The sequence below is a fragment of the Cyclopterus lumpus genome, chromosome 22 (genome assembly GCF_009769545.1).
Source record: "Cyclopterus lumpus isolate fCycLum1 chromosome 22, fCycLum1.pri, whole genome shotgun sequence".
In the NCBI taxonomy this organism is placed as follows: domain Eukaryota; kingdom Metazoa; phylum Chordata; class Actinopteri; order Perciformes; family Cyclopteridae; genus Cyclopterus; species Cyclopterus lumpus.
This window is the reverse complement of record NC_046987.1, coordinates 9327772-9340582: the sequence shown is the minus strand read 5'-3', so window position 1 is coordinate 9340582 and position 12811 is coordinate 9327772. Positions and strand designations below refer to the sequence as shown.

The following is a 12811-nucleotide window of genomic DNA, read 5'->3' as shown; positions in this document are numbered from 1 at the left end:
GTAAGTACTTTGTTCAAGTTCGGCCTTAAAACCTGGATCAGTCCATCAAATCTGCTGCCATCCTGCCACCTTTAACTCGTCTGTGTGTGTCGTCCAAATATTTGGTAATTGTACGGTCAATTAAAACGTCTGTTCATTTAGGGAGAACTGTCCTTTCCCGTCAACATTATCTTTGGTTTTCGTTGAAATAATGTTGTTGTCAAGCTATGAAAAATGTACTGCAAAATGATAAGTTTATGAAATGCAGTTCTGGCTTTGGTCATACGAAGACTCACGCCAATAAAAGTGAAGAATATGGCTGGAGTACACAATGATTTACTGGTTACGGTATCTACAGTGAGGGTTTTCTGTAATCCTATGCATCATAGAGATCCTGTTGATCAAGCGGTTTTATGTCAAATTATTAATGGGATGCTTTCCATCGTCCCAAATGCCTCCACTGTAAAGTATACATGTTATAATAGCAGTATATCAAAAGTTGTACTTCATGGTTGATGGGGGACAGATGTAATAATTTAACCTTTCCAAAAAGGAGACCCCTGGGCCTGTACATCAATTCAAACAGCATGTAGGTTGAAACGCGCCTATCACAAAAAGGTTTAAATCCTAATGTAAAGTCAATAAGTATGAAAGTATCCAATAATAATAATAGATGAGGTTTCTGTAGTCTCTTTATGCTTCTAGAAACACTGTAATAATTTCCTTGCGGCATGGTGAGCCTCCAACACCAAAGCTGCCATTTCAATCATAAAGTTCTCTTGATCTAAAACTTTCTTTTTCTAAAACCAGAATATAAGAAATTGGATAAAAACAGCATGTCAGAGAATGTCATGAGACAGACAGCCCACATCATTTAACGAAGTTATGGAATGACTGAGCTGAAAAACGCAGAGAAGAATGAAAGTAAATATTTGAGTGGCATGTCAGAAGAAAGTTTTCAGAATAATATCCAGACTTTTCTCAAATGACAGTCTAACACTGTCTCTCATTATGGATTACCGCAGTGATTTTATGCTATTTGCCAGTAACAATTTTACCAATATTTAGCGCCAAGTTTGACCAAAATCCCATCTTTTTATTTAGTTAAATAAGTTAACATAGTTCTTGGGACAGGAGGCGGCAAAAAGCGTAATGAACTGTGTACCAATTCTCCAGCCTGTCTTTGATGAGCTGAGTCGGGGTCATCTGGAAGCCATTTCTACTTGTGCTTTCTCCCTCGTCTCAGTTTAATCTCTCAGTGCAGCCCCACACAACACCCTCCCCCTGCCGCCCCCGCTCCCTTGGGAAGCCGGAGTTCAGCGACCAAGCTCCACGCACGCCACCCCGGCATGGCACGCAAGCTCATCCCCACTCTGCTCCCCCTAGCACGCAAAAAACCTTATGGGATCAGAAAACAAATATCCCTATAATGTACATAATACATGTCTCCTGTCCGGGTGCCACATCCAGTGAAGATCTATCACGCAGCCTGCGCACAGTGAAGAGGGAAAGTGTCCGGTACAGGAGGAGTGTGGTTAAAGAGAACAACAGGCTATTATTCTAATGAGATACTATATTAACAATCAAAACGTTTGTCTGCAGTTGCCTGCAAATTGACCTTCATGAACCTTTTTTCATAATGTAACTGTATTGTCACGTTATTACTGATCTATCATCCCTGTGGTTTCGTTTTATACTCATGGAGTAATTTTAACTTTCATTTTAAACTGTGACTGGGCTCACCTCCACGCACAGCATGGGCTCTGGAACCAAGCTCCTGGAGAAGGGTTGGACTTTGTCCTTTTCTGGAGTTGCCCAGGGTGAGAGGCGCCGGGCGGGAGTGGGGATACTCACGAGCCCCCGGCTGAGCGCCGCTGTGTTGGAGTTTTCCCCGGGGAACGAGAGGGTCGCCTCCCTGCGCCTACGGGTTGCGGGGAGTAAGGCTCTGACTGTTGTTTGTGCTTATGCACCGAACAGCATTTCGGAGTATCCGGCCTTCTTGGAGTCGGTGGGAGGGGTCCTGGAAAGGGCGCCGCCTGCCGACTCCATAGTTCTCCTGGGAGACTTCAACGCTCACGTGGGCAATGACAGAGAAACCTGGCGGGGCGTGATTGGGAGGAGACGGCTTGCCCGATCTGAACCCGAATGGTGTTTTGTTGGTTTGGACTTCTGTGCTAGCTAGCAGTTTGTCCATAACGAACACCATGTTCGAACATAAGGTGGCTCATAAGTGTACCTGGTACCAGAAACAACCTTAGGCCGGAGATCAATGATCGACTTTGTAATCGTATCATCTGATCTGCGGCCGTATGTCTTGGACACTCGGGTGAAGAGAGGAGCAGAGCTGTCAACTGATCACCACCTGGTGGTGAGTTGGATCAGATGGCGGGGGACTCGCTAGAGAGACCTGGCAAGCCCAAACGTGTAGTGAGGGTGAACTGGGAACGTCTGGCAGAGGATCCTGTCCGGGAGGTCTTCAACTCCCACCTCCGGAAGAACTTCTCACAAATCCCGAGGGAGGCTGGGGACATGGAATCCGAGTGGACCTTGTTCAAAGCCTCTATTGTGGACGCGGCTGCTCGGGGCTGTGGCCCGAAGGTCATCGTGCCTGTCGTGGCGGCAACCCTAGAACCCGGTGGTGGACACCGGGGTGAGGTAGCCGTCAAACTGAAGAAGGAGGCCTTTCGGGCCTGGCTGGCCCAGGGGTCTCCTGAAGCAGCTGACGGGTACCGGCGGGCCAAAAGGGCTGCAGCGACGATGGTCGCGGAGGCTAAAACTCGGGCATGGGAGGAGTTCGGGGAGGCCATGGAGAAGGACTTTCGGTTGGCCTCAAGGAAGTTCTGGCAAACCATCCGACGGCTCAGGAAGGGAAAGCAGGGTCTACCCCAGGCTGTTCTCAGCAGGGGGGGGAACTGCTGACCCGGACTGGGGACATCGTCGGGCGATGGAAAGAGCACTTTGAGGAACTCCTAAACCAGGCCAAACATGTCCCCCGGAGAGGGGGGCAGCGCCGGAAGACTTTGGGGTGGATTCACCCATATCCCTGGCAGAGGTCGCTAAGGTAGTCAAAAAGCTCCTTGGTGGCAAGGCAGCCAGGGGTGGATGAGATCCGCCCTGAGATGCTGAAAGCGCTGGACATTGTTGGGCTGTCTTGGTTGACACGCCTTTCAGTGTCGCATGGGGGTCGGGAACAGTGCCCATGGACTGGCAGACCGGGTGGTGGTTCCCATCTTCAAGAAGGGGGACCGGAGAGTGTGCTCGAACTATCGTGGTATCACACTGCTCAGACCTCCCGGGAAAAGCTTATGCCAGGGTGCTGGAGAGGAGGCTCCGACCGCTTGTCGAACCTCAGGATTCAGGACGAACAGTGCGGATTCCGTCCCGGTCGTGGAACAGTGGACCAGCTCTTTACCCTCGCAAGATTACTGGAGGGGTCCTGGGAGTTTGCCCAACCAGTTTACATGTGCTTTGTAGACCTGGAGAAGGCTTTCGACCGTGTCCCTCGGGGGTTTTTGTGGGGGGTGCTGCGGGAGTATGGGGTGCCGGACCCGTTGGCACGGGCCATCCGGTCTCTGTACGCCTGCAGTAGGAGCTGTGTTCGTCTCCTCGGTAGTAAGTCAGACACGTTCCCGGTGGGTGTTGGCCTCCGCCAGGGCTGCCCTTTATCACCGGTCCTGTTCGTGACCTTCATGGACAGAATATCTAGGCGCAGCCAGGGGGCGGAGAGGATCCGGTTCGGGAGTCTCGGGATCGCCTCTCTGCTGTTTGCGGATGATGTGGTCCTGTTTGCCTCCTCGGACCGTGACCTCCAGCATTCACTGGGGCGTTTTGCAGCCGAGTGCGAAGCGGCAGGGATGAGAGTTAGCACCTCCAAATCTGAGGCCATGGTGCTCTGCCGGAAACCGGCGGATTGCTCCCTCCAGGTGGGGAGCAAAACTGCCTACCCCAAGCGAAGGAGTTCAAGTATCTCGGGGTCTTGTTCACGAGTGAGGGTAAGGTGGAGCGGGAGATCGATAGGCGGATCGGTGCGGGCTGCAGCAGTAAAACAGGCGCTGTACCGGTCCGTCTTAGTGAAGAGGGAGCTGAGCCGGAAGGCAAAGCTCTCCATTTACTGGTCGGTCTACGTTCCAACCCTCACCTATGGTCACGAACTCTGGTCGTGACCGAGATGAACGAGATCTCGGATACAAGCGGCCGAAATGAGCTTCCTCCGTAGGGTGGCCGGGGCTCAGCCTTAGAGATAGGGTAAGGAGCTCGGACATCAGGGGGGAGCTTGGAGTCGAGTCGCTGCTCCTTCGTGTCGAAAGGAGTCAGCTGAGGTGGTTCGGGCATCTAGGTTAGGATGCCTCCTGGACGCCTCCCATTAGAGGTTTTCGGGCACGTCCAACTGGTAGGAGGCCCGGGGAAGACCGAGGACACGCTGGAGGGATTATATCTCCCGGCTGGCCTTGGAACGACCTCGGGATCCCCCAGAAATGAGCTGGAAAGTGCTGCGGGTGAGAGGGAGGCCTGGGTCGGCCTGCTGAACCTGCTGCCACCAGGCGACCCGACCCCGGATAAGCGGGTGATAAATGGATGGATGGATGGATGGATTTTAAACTGTCAGTGCATGCAAGATCGACTTTCCTTCCTCGGGATCGTGAAAGAAATGACTGCGTGCCACTTTGAAAGAACATTTGGTACTAAAATTGTAAAATGCCTGGAACTCTGGATGATAGAAGTGTGAAAAATGTGTAGCGTGGGTGGCCGCTGGATTATATCAAACCCTTAACCTTGAACGTGTCGCTGCTTTATTCAACTATGCCACATGATTGCAGCACGTGTAAGAAAATATTGTGCTATGGTAAAAAAAAAATCATACTTTTGGGAAGGGTAGACTCTTCCATTTCTTCATGGTTTAACCAAGGGCATTCCAGGAAAACATTCTCCAAAAGTAGTGCTTTCCTCTTTTATGTGGGCTGTTTGGCACAGTGACGTGTCTCAGGGCACAGCAGGTCTAACACAGCGCAGCTATCAGAGATAAACTGATGCCCTGGAATGGTATATTTGTATAAATGAACACAGGACATTGGACCTGCTGTGATACTGTAACTCTCCCCATTTGACTTGAGGTTGTCTGAGCCTCTTTCATTCAGTGATGACATAAAGGTTTTGACAAGACACAAACAAAGAACTGAATTCTCAATAATTCAATCTTGTTTTGTGTGCCTGGGGTTCGTAGTGTGTGGTGAAATGTATATGTAACAAAAATACATGCAGAATAGTACTAGTGTACAAATGCTTTGTCATTTTTGTATTTTGTTTTTTCTGAAACCTTTTTTTTAAAAATAACATTAAACATGGATTTGGAGCATATGATTCACGCATGGATTTAATTTCCTGTTTAATTATGATTTGAAACCTTAGTAGAATACGTTCAACCATTTTGATGCAGGATCAAATCTGCAGTGTTCTGCTTTTGGATTATTGTGAAAACATTTGTTAAATATCTAAATATTTCACAGCAGTGCTTTGAAAATCAATGGAGAACCTACATCAATGGATGTTTTTGAGCAGCACAACACAAGACAACTTTGGCAGATTTTAACAGTATAAAGTTGCTGTTGAAACGTTTTCTAATCACACATCTGTAACATAATGGACAACATTAGCATTGGGAGGCATGGTTATGTTCACCTGATTTGTCTCTTTTTCACTTTTAAACATAATCCACAACACGATGACCTCGAAGACTTAAGAGCAGAAACTCAAAGTCGTAGTGTTTATTTCTTTTTTCTATGTATATATGTGAAAATACTGCCCATTTACGCCCCTTAAACCACCAGTCCATTTGGTATCACCCCACTGAAGTGAATTGTGCCTTTGAATGTCTTTCCTCAGGCTTTTACACAAAAACAACGATTGTGTCAGACAGTGACTATTTCTCCAAATATCCCTTTTTCTTGGTATTGCAGTCTGGCAAGAGAACGCATCCTCATTTCTTAAACATCACCATCTCGAACTAGCATTGTCTGGTGGTTCCCACCTGGCCGCCTGAGATGGCTCTGGCTGATGTTTATGTTGGTCTGTTTATTTGTTGTTGGATTGTTTTGGCTGAGTGGCTCACCTGGCTCACCTTCATTTACTCAAGAAAAAACTAATCTTTTCTTAAATTCCTGCGTTGTCTTTGCTCTTCCCTTTCCCAAGTCCCACCAGCTCCCCAACTGCCTTTTGGACCCCTGGCTTTCCTCTCGCCTGCCCACTCTCCTCCTCCCCCCTCCTTCCTCCCTGTTGGTGCTGTGGCGTGACAGTAGCTCACTGAGAAGTGGAAATGAGACTAGTAAACAATGATTAGCTCCAGAGCCGGGGCTGCCTGGTCTACCATTGGCCCTGTCTCTAAACAGCGAGCGCCCACGCCGCCAGCACATGACATGCAGCGGCCTATAGAACCCAATCCCCGCCTATGCACCCCCCAGCCCCTCCGAAAACTCCCCCCTCAGCCAGAGTCAACGCAGGGTCAGGACAAACCTTTCACAGACAGGTTACAAGGGTAATCACAGGCAAACACAGCAGCAACACGCAAATGCACACACGACACCCCCCCGCCCCCCCTGTTTTGAACTTGGGCCTCCAACCCTCCCACGCACATACACACAAACCCTAACCCCCACTATCCCACCACCCAACCACCCCCTTCCTCAGCCACAAACCTGGCTCTAATTAGCGTGATGGGGATGCACGTGGCCACATGTGTATGAGGAGCAGACTCAGGCGAGGAGGCGGTAGTGGTGGTGTTGGTGAAGGGGGGGGGATTCTCCCTATAGGAATAAAGGCGAGAAGAAACAGTCATCCCCAGTGCAGGCAGTGCATTCGAAGACATTGCTATGTCTCTGGTTAACCAAGGAATCACTGTGGAGGCTTTGGTGCACAGCCACACCGCATTTCTCAAGACAAACAGCTCTCAGGCAGAGCTTTGAACCAGCATAACTCTCGACATCTATAAAAGGCTGTTTAAGGACCATTATTGGGAAATAATGACACATAACACACAATGTAGTTACACTTAAGTTACTGTTATTGTGGCATTTCTCCTTGTTTTCTCAATTTGAGCAATCTGTGCCTATAATATGTTATTTATCTGTTTGTTTATTTTAAATCTGCTTGTGAGTATGGCTGGATTGTGAAAGTGTAACTTAATGTACATACGTATTGTTACATCTATTAAAGCACTAAAATGGCTGCTTAGTAGATCCAGTTACTTAATCTAAGGGTTGAAAAAAGTCCAGTGTCACAAATTAAACCCAATGGTGAATTATACAGACAGGAAGGGGTTAATAAACTATATGACCATGAGATATGTGTTCTGCATATGATACATACTCCTGCCTCCTTTGTCTTAATCATTTAGTTTTCATAATGGGTTCATAATGGGCCCATAGCTCAGTGTCAATAATTGTTGTAAAAACCCATTTAAAAAAAAAGTCAATTAGATGGAATTTTCAACATTTGCCATCATTCTCCTCCTCCTCCTCCTCCTCCTCCTCCTCCTCCTCCTCCTCCTCCTCCTCCTCCTCCTCCTCCTCCTCCTTCTGCTCTCCTGCTAATGACTGACTGTGCTGGTGTGGCAGTGAAGTGTCTGTCCCTCTGACTAAGCATTTTGCTTCGGAAATATTTTAGTACCTTCGATTACCGTACCAAAGATAAACTTCACATCTCTCTGTCTGAAAGAACATTTAAGAACAATACCTAATGTGATGGTGCAACTGTAAAAACACAGACATAAATATGAATAGGCTACAGATTTCCTCTTTGTTTGTCCTCAGTTTAATTTTCTTTTTTGAACCTTGAAAGGGGGCACCTGAAGTTTGTTGTGGTATGAGGTAACCTGGAGTGACGTACTGCAGTTCATGCGCTGGAAAAAGACTTTATAGAAATGTTTTGCGCTAGTTTAAGATTTCATTGAAATGATCATGCCACTGCCAGACAAGAAGTGAAACATCTCTGGTTGAAAGACAGAAGAATCAAATATATGACTGAAATATTCCCATCGGGGTCACAGATAATATTGATCTTAATGTTTAAGATTTTTTGAATTCCTCTTTTATATCCGAGTTGTTTTTTTTCTTGTGTGATTAGCTTGTTCTTTAATAAGTGTGTTATATTCCCAGATAATTTAAAACATTAGACTTGTTGTTGTTGCTATAAAGCTGTAAATAAAACGTTCTTTCAAATTGGGCTGTTTGGTGAGCAACTTTCCCTCAACTTTTGTTTCTACTAAACTGAGAAACTTTCTGACCTGCAGGACTTTAGGACAAAGAATCCGAGCTAAATACTAAACAAGTCGCTACAGACTAAACACATATGTACGCGTATCATTAAAGACACGTTACTGCATATAGATTACATATGGTTAAATTCCCAGAGGATGCTTTAGCATGCGTTTTAAGCAGTATCAAAATACAGGCTAATTAACTGAATAAGTACGTAGTGTCACAGACCTGAAATATAATTACTTTTAAACAGATCTTGTACAATTTTAATTTCAGTATAAACTCAATCAAGAGTTGGACAAACCGTCTGCAACCAGGGTTTTTTTTTCAAGCCAAAGTGCGCACGCTGAGTCCTCCGCAGACTAGAGAATCAATCATGTTAGAAAGATACACTTTGAAACCAAAACTCTGCCAGTCCTCCAATTAGTAAAGCAAATTGGCTCGACACGTTTCCAACTGAATCGGTCACCAGTTGCTGACTCTCTTTTTTCTCTGCTGCAGGACAGCGGTCGTTCACGCTGCACGCTCACGGTGTCCCTCAACGCTCTCGAGCGCGCGCCTCTAAGCGAGCGACGACACAGAGATGATACAGTGGGGTCTGCAAGGCTACCACAATGGGAGGAGTATGAAAGTTATCCTGAGCCCTGCCCACCAACAGCAAAACATATAAGACGCTGGAGTGAAGCGAAAATCAGCCACTTAAGCCTTAAATCTTCATGAATAGACTGACTAAAGACAAAACAACTTCACCTTGACTCATTCATCTGAGGTTATTATCACTATAACCTCACAGGCTTTTGATTGAAATATCTTTTTTCTCTCAACTGATATGGATATTTTCGATTAATTTCTTACAAACTTCTTGAAAAGTTTTTTTTTTTTAATTACATTTTTTTTTTTCTGCCGAGGAACAAGTGTGCAGAACATTTGACACAATGGCACTGGACACAGATTTTGGTGTGAAGGGCAGCAGCATCATCAGGGAATGGAGTGGACAGGTCCAGCCTGCTCTGGTCGCCTCTTTTGTGTTCCTCTTCTGTCTGGAAGCCTGTCTGTGGGTCAGAAACCTCAGGCTGAAGAGAAGACTGCCAGGACCCTTCGCCTGGCCAGTGGTGGGCAACGCCATGCAGCTGGGCCAGATGCCTCACATCACCTTCGCCAAGCTCGCCAAAAAATATGGCAATGTGTACCAGATACGTCTGGGCTGCAGCGACATTGTAGTTCTGAATGGAGACAGGGCGATACGGGAGGCGCTCATACAGCACAGCACTGAGTTTGCAGGCAGACCAAACTTTATCTCCTTTCACTTTGTCTCAGGGGGGAAAAGTATGACATTTACTAATTACGGCAAACAGTGGAAAGCACACAGGAAAATTTCCCAGTCCAGCCTCAGAGCCTTTTCCTCGGCAAACAGTCAGACCAAAAAAGCGTTTGAGCAACACATCACGGCCGAGGCCATGGAACTGGTGCAGATATGTTTGCGCCACAGCACTGATGGACGGTATTTTGACCCTGCTCCTGAATTACAGTAGCTGCTGCTAATATCATGTGCGCTCTCTGCTTCGGGAGGCGGTACGGACATGAAGACCAGGAGTTCAGGACCATTTTGAAAAAGTTGGACAAGTTTGGGGAGACAGTTGGGGCAGGTAGCTTGGTGGATGTCATGCCCTGGCTTCAGTCCTTCCCGAATCCAGTTCGCAGTGTCTATGAAAACTTCAAAAACCTCAACGAGGAGTTTTTCACCTTTGTGAAAGACAAAGTGGTGCAGCATAGAGAGTCCTTCAACCCTGATGTGACCCGTGACATGACTGACGTCATCATCAAAGGGATCGAGCACAGTCAGGACAGCGGACTGACCAAAGACTTTGTCGAAGCAACGGTCACAGATCTAATTGGAGCGGGTCAAGACACAATATCAACTGTCATGCAGTGGATCCTGCTGCTCTTGGCCAAATACCCAGACATGCAAGCCAAACTGCAGGAGCTCATAGACAAAGTAGTAGGCCAAGACAGACTGCCATCAATTGAGGACAGAAGCAGCCTGACACACCTGGACGCCTTCATCTATGAGACCATGCGCTTCATCAGCTTCGTCCCCTCACCATCCCCCACTCCACCACCTCAGACGTCCACTATCGAGGGTCTCCACATCCCCAAAGACACAGTGGTCTTCATCAATCAGTGGTCCGTCAACCATGACCCCCTGAAGTGGAAGGACCCTCACGTTTTGACCCCGCACGCTTCCTTAATGAAAACGGGGCCCTCAATAAGGACATAATCAGCGGTGTGATGATTTTCTCAACGGGTAAAAGACGCTGCATCGGCAATCAGATCGCCATGGTTGAGGCGTTTTTATTCACAGCCGTCCTGCTGCACCAGTGCAGCTTTGAGAGCAACCCTTCTGAGCCCCTCACTCTTGACTGCTCGTATGGGCTCACACTGAAGCCCCTCCGATGCCGTGTCAGCGCCAAGCTCAGGGGCAAGCTGCTTGGCTTAGTTTCCCCAGCATGAACAGCCCAATACAGTGACTCAAGGCCAGCAAACACTTTTCCATCAATGACAATTAACAGTGAGTATCACAATACCTGCACTACATCCTACTGTTGTATGATTTTCATATTTAATGATATTTAATGGCTATGCTAACATGGTCTGTATTTGAATTATTGTTGGTGCAGGGCTGAGAATATGATGGAAAAGATGTAATATTAGCTACAGGTTGAATTCAAGGTTGTTGAATGAGTGCAAAGGTACATTTCTGCTTTAGAAATTATTCCGTACTTGATCAGATTTTTTACATAATTCTGAGCTGTGTGCTTGTATTACATCCACTATTGCGCATGTACATGTCTGATGTGTTTGCAGAAACTAGCTACATTCCTTAAATGTCAATTTAAACTAATATAACTGTATATGAAATGCTCGTGAATGTTATAAAGTCACTTGATGACTTCTTGTTCTTCTTTGTAATAAGTAAGAATATGTTTAACCTATGCCACGTAAAGCAGTAACACAATATTTTTTTATATCTTCATATTTCAGGTGTGACAATCAATGTAATGAAGTTTAATGTATTTCACTATCTACTGTACTCGAATCATATGAACAGATTAATCAAAGAATGCTGATCAAAGTGAAGGAAATGGGCTGGCATGTTTGTGAAGGAGGAAGCCTTTCATCAAGGGACATCATCACAGTCTTAAGGATGAAGAAGAGATATTGCCATGAACCATGAACGCTTCACAAAGTATGCACCCAGGGTTCTGATTTACTGTATAAGCACTGCAGCTACCCCGATCCAAACACACAAGTCTCACCAGTACAACAAAACCACATGTGCAGCAAATTTCATTCACTTATGAGGCATTCTCAAAAAAACTATGTTGTTTACAAAGTCACTTTTTCAAAGCTACATGGATGTCACTGCGTTCTCTTTAAGCCTCTGCATTCAGGAAGGGATGCGTTTCTCTGCCTTGAATGTTTAAGCATTCCTCATAGAGGATATTATGTTATCAATATGTTGCTTTTTATGATGGAAAAGTGGAACAATAAGCTATACAGGAAAATAATAAAGTGAATTGTCAATGGTCAATGTGTCTGTTTAATTGTCACACAATCTCACAATACTCTTTTAAACTTGCTGAGCAAGGTGTACATGTCCAACTAGAACTACATATTCAGTCTCAAACCATTTTTATTAGCTAGTGTTGGCAGTCAGAAATGTGATATTAGGCACCACCACTGTTTAGATATGTCTCATTACTCCTTGTTACGAAAATACAAAACTCTGGAATAATCAACTTGTGGCTTAACATCAATAAAACCAAAGCTGATGAGTTTTTTTATTACTTCTTCCTTTTGTTGCACAAGCACCCTCATAAACAGATTTAAATCTAAACTGAATTCTATTTATATAACTATTTTGCTGCAGCCACAACCCTAACGGCTATATTATCTTGGTGCCTTTTGTTTAAAGAGATAATGCCAACAATGTTGTATATATGTTTTTATGGAGCATAATAAATCGTGCTGTTTGTATCGGTTCAGAGTTTGTATCTGAACCCCTAAGCTTTCCTGGTGATATCCCAGAGCCTTTTTTCCCTGCATGGTTATAATTAACAGCTTGGCTGTAAATAACAGAAACCAAATTATGTTTAAAATGGCCACGGAAAGTCCATAGGAAAGTGCAAACAGCAAAGTCATCCAACCCTAGCCGTAAACTTCAGCTTATTGTCCATTACTTGGAATACGCACTACAGTTACCATCATCAATCAATTCCATAACAATAAAGTGCTATATTTTTCAACATTAACAACTTTATATCATATACTGAGTAACAAATACCTGTCATGCCACACATGAGTAAAGTGCCATGGTTCTATTTATTTCTTTGGCAATACAGCTGTAAATCCATAGAGTCTATTAGCTAGCTGCTCTCCTTTTCCATCATTCAACCGGGGACCCTGCTGGAAGGAGGCCTGAGTGGGAATAGGACTAAGTTTTGCAGGCTGTGGTAAAAGTAGGAGGGGAGAGGTAATAAAAAACCCGACCAATTGAAATGGTGTTTAATTTTCAGTAAAAA

At 45.6% G+C, this 12811-nt stretch overlaps 1 protein-coding gene across 1 annotated transcript; it reads left to right on the top strand.

Moving 5' to 3' along the window:
• The first annotated feature begins 8949 nt into the window (after window positions 1-8949).
• LOC117725460 (cytochrome P450 1B1-like) lies at window positions 8950-11798 on the top strand. Its single transcript, XM_034525641.1, is given in 3 exon segments — window positions 8950-9749; window positions 9752-10450; window positions 10453-11798. Coding segments are annotated over 3 exon segments (1572 nt in total). The 5' UTR covers window positions 8950-9163; the 3' UTR covers window positions 10740-11798.
• Window positions 11799-12811: the final 1013 nt, after the last annotated feature.